The following is a 12,322-nucleotide window of genomic DNA, read 5'->3' as shown; positions in this document are numbered from 1 at the left end:
CATTTAAATCCCCAGTGTGGAGGTTGGAGCTTGTGTCCTCCTCCCACCTTGTTCCAAGTGGAACAGTGAGATCCAGGCTGGAGATCCACCCATTTTTTATGGGTCTCATTAGGGATCAGCTGAATATTTGAAATCCCAGAGCACTTTAAACCCAGCCTGATATCGAGGCCAGATTTTCCCTGCGCATGGTTTAATTATGGATTGAAGGCCATGCTTGCCCTGGATTGTGCCCACACGGATTGGGCAAGGAAAACACGGAGGGAGAAGGGATAATTTTCCTCATTTCCCTCATTTTAGCTCTTTGGAGCTGCTGGGGGAGAAATTAAGGGCTGGCAAAGGGGGGCTTGAAGTGATTTCCTAAATAAATCCCCAGTTCACCCCAGGAATCTGTGGGGGAGACAAAATCCAGGGGGGATTTCTCACGTCTCCACCTGAACATCCCATTTTAACCTTCCCGAGTTCAAAATTCTGAGTTTTTTCCCAATTAATTCAAATCCACTCTCCTTAGACTTGAAGGTGAGGAGAAGGCAACCACAGGGTATTTTTCCAGCTGAAAAGCTGGATCTGGAATGGCTGATTTTGGCTTTGGGAAAAGAAGATTGGTCTGGGGATCTTCAGTGGTTCCACACGATCTGTAAAAGCTCATCCCAGAGCTCCTGAAAGGAGGTGAAAAAGGAGCACTGGGATGCTCCTGCTACGTTTGGAATTCAAAACTAGAAATATATTTTAACCGAAGCCGGCAGTAAAGTGGATTTTGAGCAAGGAAAATCTGTGTTCTGCTCTCTGCAGGATTGGGAAAATATTTAGGGCGAGTTCTCCAACTTAAAAGACACTGGAGCCTCCTGGAAGACAGCTGAGGGTGAGAACATCGTAGAAATTAAATTTTAAATGATAATTTCTTTAATGACACCGACTCTTTGGAATATGAAAAGAGCACCATGGAATTATTGAGACTCTTCAGGGTTCAGAGGGAGTTTTCTGTGCCCTCCCTGCTTTCCTGAGCTCTCCCCTCTGAAATGTAAAACTTCAATTAACTCCAAACTAAAGGATAATAAAAAGGCTCTTTCTGCTAAAACACCCCCTTGTCCTTTCACGAGCTCGCCCTGTCATTTGAGATTCAGATAGCGATAATAACAATAGCAATAATAAAAATAATAATTGATTTAAAATTCAATAATTGATTCAAAATTGACTTACCAGGATCACCCAAGGAGGAGAGGAAAAGAAAAGTGATTAGGGAGGCTTCTACGTAGCAAATGCTTTTATACACGTCCCCGAAGCGCCTGGAGGATGTGACACCCTCTTTGCATGAAGTCTTAATTAGTTGCAAAACAAACTTTGCTGCCTGCATAACTTCTGCGAGTAATGAAACTGTTTTGCTCCCTGTTTGTGTTTGTTCCCTCCCGGAGCTTCCCAGAGCGTGCTACGCCCTCCGGGCAGGATTCACTTTGCCCTTTCAAGGGCCAAAAATAGGGCTCGATCTGCTGCTAATTAACCACATTTCAGTTATTTCGGGGCCTGATCAAGGGTTCTTTTGTTGGCATTGGGTTTTCCCTCTCGGGTTCTGTGAAAGGGAGCTGCAGTGGCATCATTGCCTAGCAGGGAACTGAATTATTTTTATAATTTCCCGGTGCGGGTGGGATTCTTTTTATTCCCAAAACCACTCCCGAGGGCATCAATTGTACCCCTACATCCACGGATAAGGAGAAAAAAATAAATTCACCATTCCAGAATTCTCAAGAAATCCCACGAATTCTCAAGAAATCTCATGAATTCTCAATAAATCTTTAATTTCACTGTGTCAGTGACGCCGTGGAGAAAGCTCGGCCTTATCTCCCATCCTTTCCTTACAAATCCTGGGATGGGGTTTAAGTGGAGCAGGTGGATTTGCTCCTGGGCTTTGCAGGGTTTGACCCCAGTGCAATTAAAGGCACCCAAATCCCACCCACGGTTCTGGCTCCTGACTCAAGGTGAAGTCACGGAGCCTTACATGGCCTTGGTTTTGTTTGTTGGGTTGTTTTTTTTTTTCCTCCCTTTTCCCCCAGTTTTTGGGTTGGAAAGGATAAAATTGTGGGAAAGGGAAGGTTGGAACCATCCAGGTTTTCTGGGACAGAATTAAGCGGGGGTTAAGTAGGCAAGAAATTGTTCTGTCCTGATGAAAACTTAATTTAGCACAAATTATATAGAACCATTAAAATGTTGGAGAAAATGGCGGTGGGTAGTTGTAGAAATTTATCGACATTTTTGAGTGAGCCAGACATGGATTTAAAATGTTTTTATTGAGATTTTAAAGAGGAAATCAACAACAGAATAATCACAATAAAGACACAAATCAGGATTCCCTCAAAAAGAGATTTCTGAGGGAGCCACCAGTTGGGTAGACTGGAATGTTTTGGGATAACAGTCCCCAGACAATTTCATTTATTTACTACATAAAAACTGTCCTTAATTGGAATCCTATTGGAATACTGGGATGGGGCTCATTTTAGTATTCGGGAACACCCTTAAAAGCAGAATTCCACCTCCGTGTTTCATCCCTGATGCCCAAATCTGCATAAATCCCTTGGGATCAACCCAAACCCTTTTGTTCCCAAGTGCCCACAAATGCTTTTGCCTTAGGACCCCTCTCAGGCTGCAGATAATTTATGCTGGGAGGGAAAATTGAGAGTAAATAATAATTAGGAACAAAGGGAGGCAGCTCAACTTCCTGGCACCTCGCTTGGGATGTGAATCCTGGGAAAGAGGAATGAGAATTGTGGATATCCCATCCCTGGAAGTGTCCGAGGCAGGTGGGAACATCCCAAGATTAACCTCTAATTAACCAGCCTAAGGTTATATGAAAGCTGTTCCATAGGATTAATTCAGCTGAAATGTCATTTATGAAGATATAAAAGGACACTAATGCATGTTTTTGTTTTCATATTTATGTCTATATTTTAAAATATTTATATTTTTATTTTATAATAATATATTCATATATTAATTTATTATATTTTATATTTATATTTTTATGTATATATGTGTATTTATATATTTTCATTTATTACTATATTTATATATCTATATATTTATATTTCTATATGTTTATTTCTGTATTCCTTTATTTTTGCTTTTTTACATTTTTATATTTGATTTTCTTTCAGAGTCCACATTCTAAGATTTGCTTCTTGCCATTTAACCACTTGACACTCTTTTTAAAGGCATTAATTAATTGTATTTGTATAAAATTCACACAATGTGCTGCCAAGTGCAGATAAGCCTTAAACCTGAAGGTTTATCCATCAGAGGTTGGATTTGATGATCTTGGAGCTGGGATTCTATGAACACTCCCCTTTTCCCAGCCTCTTGTGCTGCAGAACATTCTGGAACTCGCGGGGATTTCTGCTCCCTCTGCATTTCTGGTTCCTCTATAGAAAAATCTCCTGGGCCCTTCCCTCTCAGACGGATTTTCCGTTGCCTTTGGCAGATTTTAATTCCAGTTATTATCTGGGTGTAGGGAAGAACAGGAGGCAAATGAATCCTCCGAGGTCACCCCGGGAGCAGCCGGAGGAACCCGCAGTGAACCGGGCTGCCATTTATTTCAATTTATTTCAATTCCAGATTTGAATTCCCGTGGCTCCTCCAGGCCTCGGGTGCGGTTCCAGGGATCCGTGGGGGGAAGGAGAACCCCCAGATTCCGGGATCAGCTGGGAATGAAGGACTGGGAGCTCCAAACCCTGGAAGGGATTTAGGGAAGGGCTGGGAGCGCTTTTGGACGTGTCCTGAAACGGCTTTTCCAGTTGGGGCCTGGAAATCTGCGCCAGTAAACACAGCCCTGGGTTCTATTTTAATAAATTATTCCCTTTTCAAAGTGCTCTGCATAGTCACGTTCTCCTGGTGTGTTGTTTTGTGGAGTCATGAAATGGTTTAAAGGAGGAGCTTTAAAAATTATTTAATTCCAAGCCCTCCCAGGAGCACAGGCTGCATCCAGCCAGGTCTTGGGCGCTTCCAGGGATGGGGAATCCATAATTCCCTACAAAACCTCCCCACAGAAAATTTTATCCCAAATTTCTCCCTCAGAATGAGCAGTGAATTTTGATTTTTTTTTCCATTTTCCCCTCATAAAAAGTGCTGAGTTTCCCGAAGCTGTGTAAGGCCTTCAAGGCCCGATCCCTAATTAAAACCCCGGCCTTTGTTTATGTCTTTCGAAACCTGAAGCTGCCACTTAAGAAATCTGCAATTAGTGGGGCCTGCAAATTGCTGCCTTGGATGGGGTAATGATCCCCAGGCAGAAAATAATTCCTTTTTAATGAAAATCCCGCCTCAAAAATCACCCCTTAGGAAACGCCGCGCTGCCAAGGAATTATCGTATCAGCACGGGTTTATCGGCTTTTAACAGTTAAAGAGGGGCGAAACCATGCAAATAAATAATATAATAATAATAATAATAATAATAATAATAATAATAATAATAATAATAATAATAATAATAATAATAATAATAATAATAATAATAACAATAATAACAAACACGAGGGTGAAGCTGTTGGAATTTTCTCCAAGTAGCTGAAATATTAACAAAGCCTTTTGTGTGTATGTATGAGGTGTTAATTAATTCCAGGTTAATTTTTCAGGACTGAGTTCTGCATTCTCTCCTTGTGGGTCACACTGGCCCTGTTTGCATTTATGACCTTCCTGTTCCTTCCTTAGGGCTGTTTTTTATCCCAGAATTCCAGAAGATTTGGGGGGTTTTGGTTTTTTTTGGTCTTTTTTAGCTTTCTGAGGTTTTTTTTGTTGTTGTTGTTGTTGTTTTTGGGGTTTTTTTATTTTTTTTTTCTGAGACTGCGGGGCTCAGAGTTAAACTGAAAAATAAATTGTTTTTCTCAATTCCTTCCCCTGACAAGCCCCACATTTTTATTAAATCTTAATCAAAGTTCTTTACTTGTTATTCCTTTATCAATACGAAAAATTCAGCTCTGAGCCCCTTCCCCTAAATCCAAAATTAACCAGGAATGATCTCCACATTTTGATTTAACAATTATTCCCTGCTTGTGTAATTCCTGAGGAATCAGTGTTGTCCAATGCCAAGGTTTTCTCTGCAACAAATTCCAGCATTTGTCTGTTCTGAGAAATCTGGCAGAAGCAAAAAACCAAAGTTTTCAAAACAAAATCAAACCAGAGAAAATATTTATAATTATTAATATGTTAATATAACAAGAAATATGATTATTTATTAATTTATGCATTTATAATATAGTAATATTTATGATAAATATAATGAATCTTTATACTTAATTGTATGTATAACATTATAACATAAATTATAAATATACAATAGATTTAATGTTTATTTATATGTGTATAATTTTATATAAAAATATTTAAATATATTCATAGACAATATAAAAATATATTTAATACTTTTATCTTTATTTTATATTTTAATATAGATTTATTTTGCTATTATATATTTATACAATGTATTTTATATATTGTATTATTTTATAGTATTTATTTATTTATTTGATTATGTATTTTAAAAAATGTCTATTTATGACCAGAGAATGCGCATTTCCAACATTGCCACGTCCTTCCGGGTGACTTTGCGACTCTCTTTGTGATCCTGCAATCCTGCTGCATCCCTAAAAGCTGCTAATGAGTGTTTTACATGAATAAATCATTCATGAGAGTTTGCAAAGGGCTTTGAAATCCTTTAATCTGAAACTTCCCGGGGCTGTTCCCGGGGGCTGGCGTTGCCTTGGGAACTTTGCAGAGTCACCCATTTTTGCAGGAATAATTCCAGAGAGGAATGGGATGAATTATTAAAAAAAGGGGAAATAGGAATAAAAATGGGAAATTTAATGATTTTCAGGGAAAGAGGGAGGGAGCATGAGCCCTTTTCCTACTGAAATCTTGGGTCCCAATATTCCGATTATTCCGGATATATATATTTTATATATAATAAATTATATATATTTTTTCACATATATATGGTTGCATATATAATTTTATATATAATTTATAGATATATTTATTATATGTAAAATATATACGCATATATGTAAATATACACATACATATATGTGTGTATATGTATATAAATATGTAATGATAACGATAAATACAAATATAAATATTTATATATTTTTATATAAATATATTCCCCAAGAGGATGGAGGAAAGGCTGAGGGAATTGTTCTGCCCACACAGAAATTGAGATTTTATTCCTTTTTCTTTAATAAAGGACATTTCTGGGCACCCTCGTTGTGCTCTGTGACCCTTCTTTGAGCATCACCCCCCATTCAAGGGCCAAGGGCCCGGGAGGCTGACAAAAACCTCATTCCCGACCTCATTTTGGGGTCATTTTACCAAAAACTGCAGCTTTCAGCCCAGGGAACGAGGCAGGGAAAGTGCCCGGTGTCCCCTGAGCTCTGCCCTTCCCTACAGCCAGATTTGTGCTTTACCTGCTCCTTGTTTGCTCCTTTAATACAGCAGCAATTTTTAATTTTTTTTTTTCCCCTCTTTAAATCCCTCTTAAATGACGAGGTGGGATGGGGAGAGCCCCGAGGCAGCGACTCCGATCCCAAAAGTGCCGTCCCAGGTGCTCATTAATGGTTTGCACATCCCTGTGTCATTATCCCCAGCACGGAATTGGCTTCAGCCACCCATGGGTTGAGCAATAAAAGCCCTCAAAGATAAACAGATCAGAGCTCAGCTGTCATTCCAGTAATCGGCTCCTAATCAGGTCAGGATTCTTGGCCTCGTAAGGCTTTTTAAAATTTTATTATTTCCTATGCTGCGTGCATTTTAAAGCCTAATAGTGGAATAAATGAAATCCCAATAGTGGAATAAATTAAATCCCAAGAATGGAATAAAGTAAATCCCAATAATGGTATAAATTAAATCCCAGTAGTGGAATAAATTAAATCCCAATAGTGGAATAAATTAAATCCCAAAAGTGGAATAATTAAATCCCAAAATGGAATAAATTAAACCCCATGAAGGGAATAAATTCAATGGAATAAATTCCATTATAATTAATGGAATAACCTGGATCCAGGGAGAAGCAAATAAACTCCTTTCCCTGGGTTTCACAAATCCATTCCCTGGGTTTGTGTTGTGATTTCCTGTCGGTTTCCCAGGAAATCATGGAATGCTTTGGGATGGAAAGCATTTGTTCCCTGCCATGGACAGGGACATTCCCACCATCCCTGCCTGCTCCAGACTGGCCTTGGACACTTCCAAGGATGGAGAATCCATGGGATAACCCTGGCTGGGACCTCCCCACCTTCCCAGGGAGGAATTCCTCCCCAAAATCCCACCTAAATTTCCTTTCCTTCAGTCTGAACCTTCCCAAAATCCCATCTAAATTTCCTTTCTGTGGGTCTGAACCTTCCCAAAATCCCATCTAAATTTCCTTTGTATTTGTGTGAACCTTCCCAAAATCCCACCTGAATTTCCACCCTGTCAGTCTGAACCCTTTCCCCCTTGTCCTGGCACCCCATCCCTTGGGAATTTTCTCTCCCCCCCGTTCCTTGTTGCCCCTTCAGGTCCTGCAAGTCCATAACTGGGTCACCCCAAAGCTTCTCCAGGCTGAGCATTCCCAGTTCTCCCAGCAGAGCTGCTCCATCCCTCTGCTCCCATCCTGGAGCCTCCTCTGGGCTCTCTCCAGCAGCTCCAGGGCAGCTCTGCAGGTGAGGTCTCACCTGAGCAGGGCCCTGCTGGACCCCCTTTCCCCATCCCCACCTCGTTTTGTTCCCAGTGCTGCTGCCTGAAATTGTCACAAGAATCCCAAGCAGCCTTGGATCCGCTCCAGAGGCCTCCGTGGGAGGTTATTATGACACACAAAATGACTTTTTAATGAAAAAATTAATAACCCTGGGTTCTGACGCTGTCAAATGCTGTCTGCCCGGGGAGTAACCAAATTTCGGGTGACGTTGTTGCCCAAGTGACAAAACCATCCCAATTTTGCATGGTAGCTGCAATATTTCCATGGCTGATGCACTCTGTGTGTCTCAACCATTTAATGAATATTTGGGATTGGCTTTGAAGTTCTTCCCTTTCAAGAAGCTGAAGAGCTTCAGTTGTTCTGCAGACAGACACCTCCGAGGCTTTGGGATGTGGGACGAAGCTAAATGAGAGATGGAGGTTCTGATACTGCTGGGAGGGAGCTTCCAGTGAAATGTCCTTTTTTTTTTTGTTTAATTTAAAAAAAGCTTCCTAAAAAAATTCCTTTTTTTTTTTTTAATTAAAAGAATACTTCCTTTTGAAGTATTGAAATGTCCTTTTTTAAATTAAAAAAATACTTCCTAATAATTACACTTCGAGTGAAATGTCCTTTTTTTTGATTAAAAAAATACTTCCTAAAATAAATCATGTTTTTAAATTAAAAAAAAAACAACCAAAAAACAAACTCTTAAAGAAATTCCCATCAGTTGTGGAGTCACAGAATGGTGAATGGTTTGGGGTGGAAGGGACCTTAAAGATCACCTTGTCCCAAACCCTTCCATGGGCAGGGCCACCTCCCACTGGGTCAGGTTGCTCAATATCCCATCCAGCCCGGCCTGGAATGGATCACATCCTGGAATTGATCATTTCTTCAGCCTCAATCACCACAGGAAGCATTCCCAATTAATTTGGTCCTTCTCTGAACTGAAATCTTCAAATAATTCTAAAAATAAAACTCCCAGTCTGGGGATTGAATCATTTTATCCCTTCATTGTCAGTTTAATTCTTGTTTTGCTGCAATCATGATGTGGAAAGCTTTTTTTTTTTAATGAATAAAATGAAACATTTCTCTCCTCACAAATGTTTTGGGGAGGAAAAATTGAAGCTGGAGACTTCCTCCCCTTGGTTAGCCAAAATTACCCGCTCAAATTATCCGAGTTGAGCTGAAATGATTGTTGGCTGCACCACCTGAATGAAGCATTTGGGGTTCTGGCTTTGGGGATGGCCATAAATAAACCAAAATTAGGTGTCCCAGCAATTGCAGGGATGCCACCAGCCCTGTGTTCCCAATTGCTCCCATTCCTGTCCTGCAGCAGGGCTGTCAGGATGTCACCAGTGGCCACCCTGGCCTCCAAACTGTGGTGCCAGGACATCAAACCTGAGCTCATTCCAGCCCTAATTAGGCCAGGGAGGCAACTTGCCCAGTAGCCCATAGCCAATAACAGCTGCTGAACGTTTTATTTCCACTGAAAAACAGAATTCAGCTCCTTGTTGGAAAAAGGGAAAGAAAAGCCACTCCTGGAGACTTTGCAGAAGTTGCTCTGAGGGTCAAGGGGGAATTATTCCCCCTTAAAGTGTGAAGTTTACTTGGAAAAAAAACACATTTTAAAAAATTCAGATTTTGGTTCTTAAATACACTTGGAGGTTCTACACAAAATGAAGGTAGTGACACAATAAACTACAAACCATAAAGTGATTTCTGGAATAAAATGATGAATGTTGACTGAAAAACTAAGAAAAAATTGGTGCCAAGCCGGGTTTGTGACCTAATTAGGCTCTCACCTAAAGCAGGGCTTCATTCTCGATGAGAGATTCAAACCAGACATGTGGCACAATCTGAAAACACAGGGAAAAATAGCTGCAATTACATTTATGCAAAACATGCAAATGCTGTGTGAATCTGGAGCTATCTGGGATGAGTCTGGCATGGTTTTAATTTGGAAATGGCCATGAGACAGACGAGGCAGTGACTAAACTGCCAGACAGAGGAGGAAAAACACGTTGCTTTCAAGGAGATGGCCACAAAGGCCTGAATTATCTGAATCAACAATGCCGGCCAGGAGAGGCCTTTGATCTCTAATTAAGTCACATAAAACGAGGATCCAGCGTGGAATGGGGATGCCAGCAGCAAGGAAACGGGGAAGGAGCGTTGCAGCCCCAAATCAAAGGTTGGTGCTGGAGGAAGGGAGTGTTTTCCATGCAGGATGAGCTTGGGAAACACATCCCATGAGCAAAGGCTGGCCCTGGGGCTGTCCAGGACAGTATAAAACCCACTCTGAGCACAGGATCCCTCATCCACCTCTCCTGCCTTGTCCTCCTCGGTGACACAGGTGAGCTGAAAAGGTCTTTGCCGTCCTCTCTCCTTCTCCTTCTCCTTCTCCTTCTCCTTCTCCTTCTCCTTCTCCTTCTCCTTCTCCTTCTCCTTCTCCTTCTCCTTCTCCTTCTCCTTCTCCTTCTCCTTCTCCTTCTCCTTCTCCTTCTCCTTCTCCTTCTCCTTCTCCTTCTCCTTCTCCTTCTCCTTCTCCTTCTCCTTCTCCTTCTCCTTCTCCTTCTCCTTCTCCTTCTCCTTCTCCTTCTCCTTCTCCTTCTCCTTCTCCTTCTCCTTCTCCTTCTCCTTCTCCTTCTCCTTCTCCTCTTTGTCTCTGCCTCCATCCCTGGCCTTGCTGCTGTGCTGCTCAGAACTTTGCTCCTAGATCCTGCTCCCAGCCTCTGCTCACTGCGAGGAGCTGGGAGAAGCTCTTGGGCTCTTTGCAGGAGGCCCTGGGCATGGAGCTCCTGATCCTTTCTTCCTCCCTGTTCCCTGTCCCTTCCCTTGGCCTCTGCTCCTCCTGCTGCTGAGGCCGTGCCTCACGTTCTGCCCGTGCCTTCTGCAGGTTCTCCTCCAGCCCCAGCCATGTCCTGCTACGACCTGTGCCGGCCCTGCGGCCCCACCCCGCTGGCCAACAGCTGCAACGAGCCCTGCGTGCGCCAGTGCCAGGACTCGCGGGTCATCATCGAGCCGTCCCCCGTGGTGGTCACCCTGCCCGGGCCCATCCTCAGCTCCTTCCCCCAGAACACCGCCGTGGGATCCTCCACCTCCGCCGCCGTGGGCAGCATCCTCAGCGAGTCCGGGGTCCCCATCAACTCGGGGGGCTTTGGGCTCTCGGGGCTCTCCGGCCTCGGTGGCCGCTACTGCGGCCGCAGGTGCCTGCCCTGCTAGAGCCGGGCCGCGCGTCCAGCGAGTGCCTCCGCAGGCCAAGTGTCCCCTGGAGCTGCTGGCCAGCCTTTCCAGAGGCCTCGGGGCCCCTCCTGCCAAGGCGGGAGGCAAACGTGCCCACCTGAGGCTTCTGCTTGTCCTGCTTTCTCCTGCGCCTCCCCGGGCCCTGCCGTGCCCTGCTCTGCTGGCCCAGGGGCTCAGCCCCGGCCCAGCCCGGCCCCGGAGTCCTGCTGCTCCCGCTGGCCCCGTGCCCGGGCCAGGCAGACCTGTGTGCCACTGCTGGCCAGGCCTTCCTGCCCACCCCTGCTTTGGTTCTGTCTTCACACTCAATAAAGTTCACTCTGCATTCGAACTGGAGTCTCCTGGAGTTCCTTCCCTTTTGGGATCCCCAGCTGAAGCTGCTCCATGGGTGGGGGTGATGCCCTGCGGGTGTTTGGGTGGTTAAAGGCCATGGATGGACCTTTCTCACACCTGGGCAAGGTGAGAACCTCCAAGGCCGCAGTCACTGGAAGGGCCATGGGGCAGTGGAGGGTGTGTGTGGCCTGGTGTGAGTGTGCACAAGGTGACCAGGAGGTGCCCCAGGGGACATCTGAGCCAGGTTGAGGTTGGGGATGTGCTGACGGTGCGTGTGTGACGTGGACATGGGACAGGGATGGGCACACAGGGACCATGATTCCTCCTCTGAGCGAGGGCAGCAGTGATGGTGACAAGGCCTGGGCCTGTACCCAGGCCTAGAAGGGAGCAGTGGATCCATCTTATCCCCCACCCAAATTGTCCTGTGGTTGGGAGCTGTAATTGCTGTGGGCTCATTCCATGTGTCACTGTGTCCTGAAGGAGCAGGAGTCTGGAGCAGACCTGCAGAACTCTGCTGTCTACACTGACCACTTGATCTTGGAACTTTTTTCCAGCCTTGAGGACTCTGGGATTCCTCCACAAGAGTGACCCATCCTCAGTCCATTTCCACTGTGCCAGCACCTGGCACAGGACTCACATTTCTCTTTGCACACCAGCCCTGGGTGCCACATGTCACCTCAGAACCTTGGGTTCTCCCTGTGCCCCAGGGTTTGGATGCTGTGCTTGGATGCAGGCAAGGAAAACAACCACTCATAGCTGGAAATGCACAATAAAGGCTTTGTGAAGGTGCCTGTAAATCCGCACAGAAATCTCTTCTGGAAGGTCAATGTTTTGCTGGAACCCAATGTCCAACCTCCCTCCTGAGTCAAATGTCCTCTGGAGCACCTCCTGTGACCAATGACAAGGCCACTCCCTCCAATCCCACCCAAACACCCGCAGGGCATCACCCCCAGCCATGGAGCAGCTTTAGCTGAGGATCCCAAAGCAGAAGGAACTCCAGGAGACTCCAGTTCGAATGCAGAGTGAACTTTATTGAGTGTGAAGACAGAACCAAAGCAGGGGTGG

The 12,322-nt window shown here is 44.2% G+C and overlaps 1 protein-coding gene across 1 annotated transcript; it reads left to right on the top strand.

Annotated features, from left to right (window-relative positions):
• Positions 1-6,214: 6,214 nt before the first annotated feature.
• On the top strand, positions 6,215-10,906 carry LOC118696073 (feather beta keratin-like). The gene is made up of 2 exons (XM_036398006.2): positions 6,215-6,245; positions 10,599-10,906. The coding sequence occupies exon 2, from the start codon at positions 10,601-10,603 to the stop codon at positions 10,904-10,906; it is 306 nt and encodes a 101-aa protein (XP_036253899.1). The 5' UTR covers positions 6,215-6,245; positions 10,599-10,600.
• Positions 10,907-12,322: the final 1,416 nt, after the last annotated feature.

The sequence above is a fragment of the Molothrus ater genome, chromosome 29 (genome assembly GCF_012460135.2).
Source record: "Molothrus ater isolate BHLD 08-10-18 breed brown headed cowbird chromosome 29, BPBGC_Mater_1.1, whole genome shotgun sequence".
Classification (NCBI taxonomy): Eukaryota; Metazoa; Chordata; class Aves; order Passeriformes; family Icteridae; genus Molothrus; species Molothrus ater.
The sequence above is the reverse complement of the archived record's forward strand: the minus strand, read 5'-3'. Positions and strand labels throughout refer to the sequence as shown.

What these genes read in the sequence shown, in the direction of transcription:
- LOC118696073 (XM_036398006.2), top strand. Translation starts at nt 10,601, where the DNA reads ATGTCCTGCTACGACCTGTGCCGGCCCTGCGGCCCCACCCCGCTGGCC.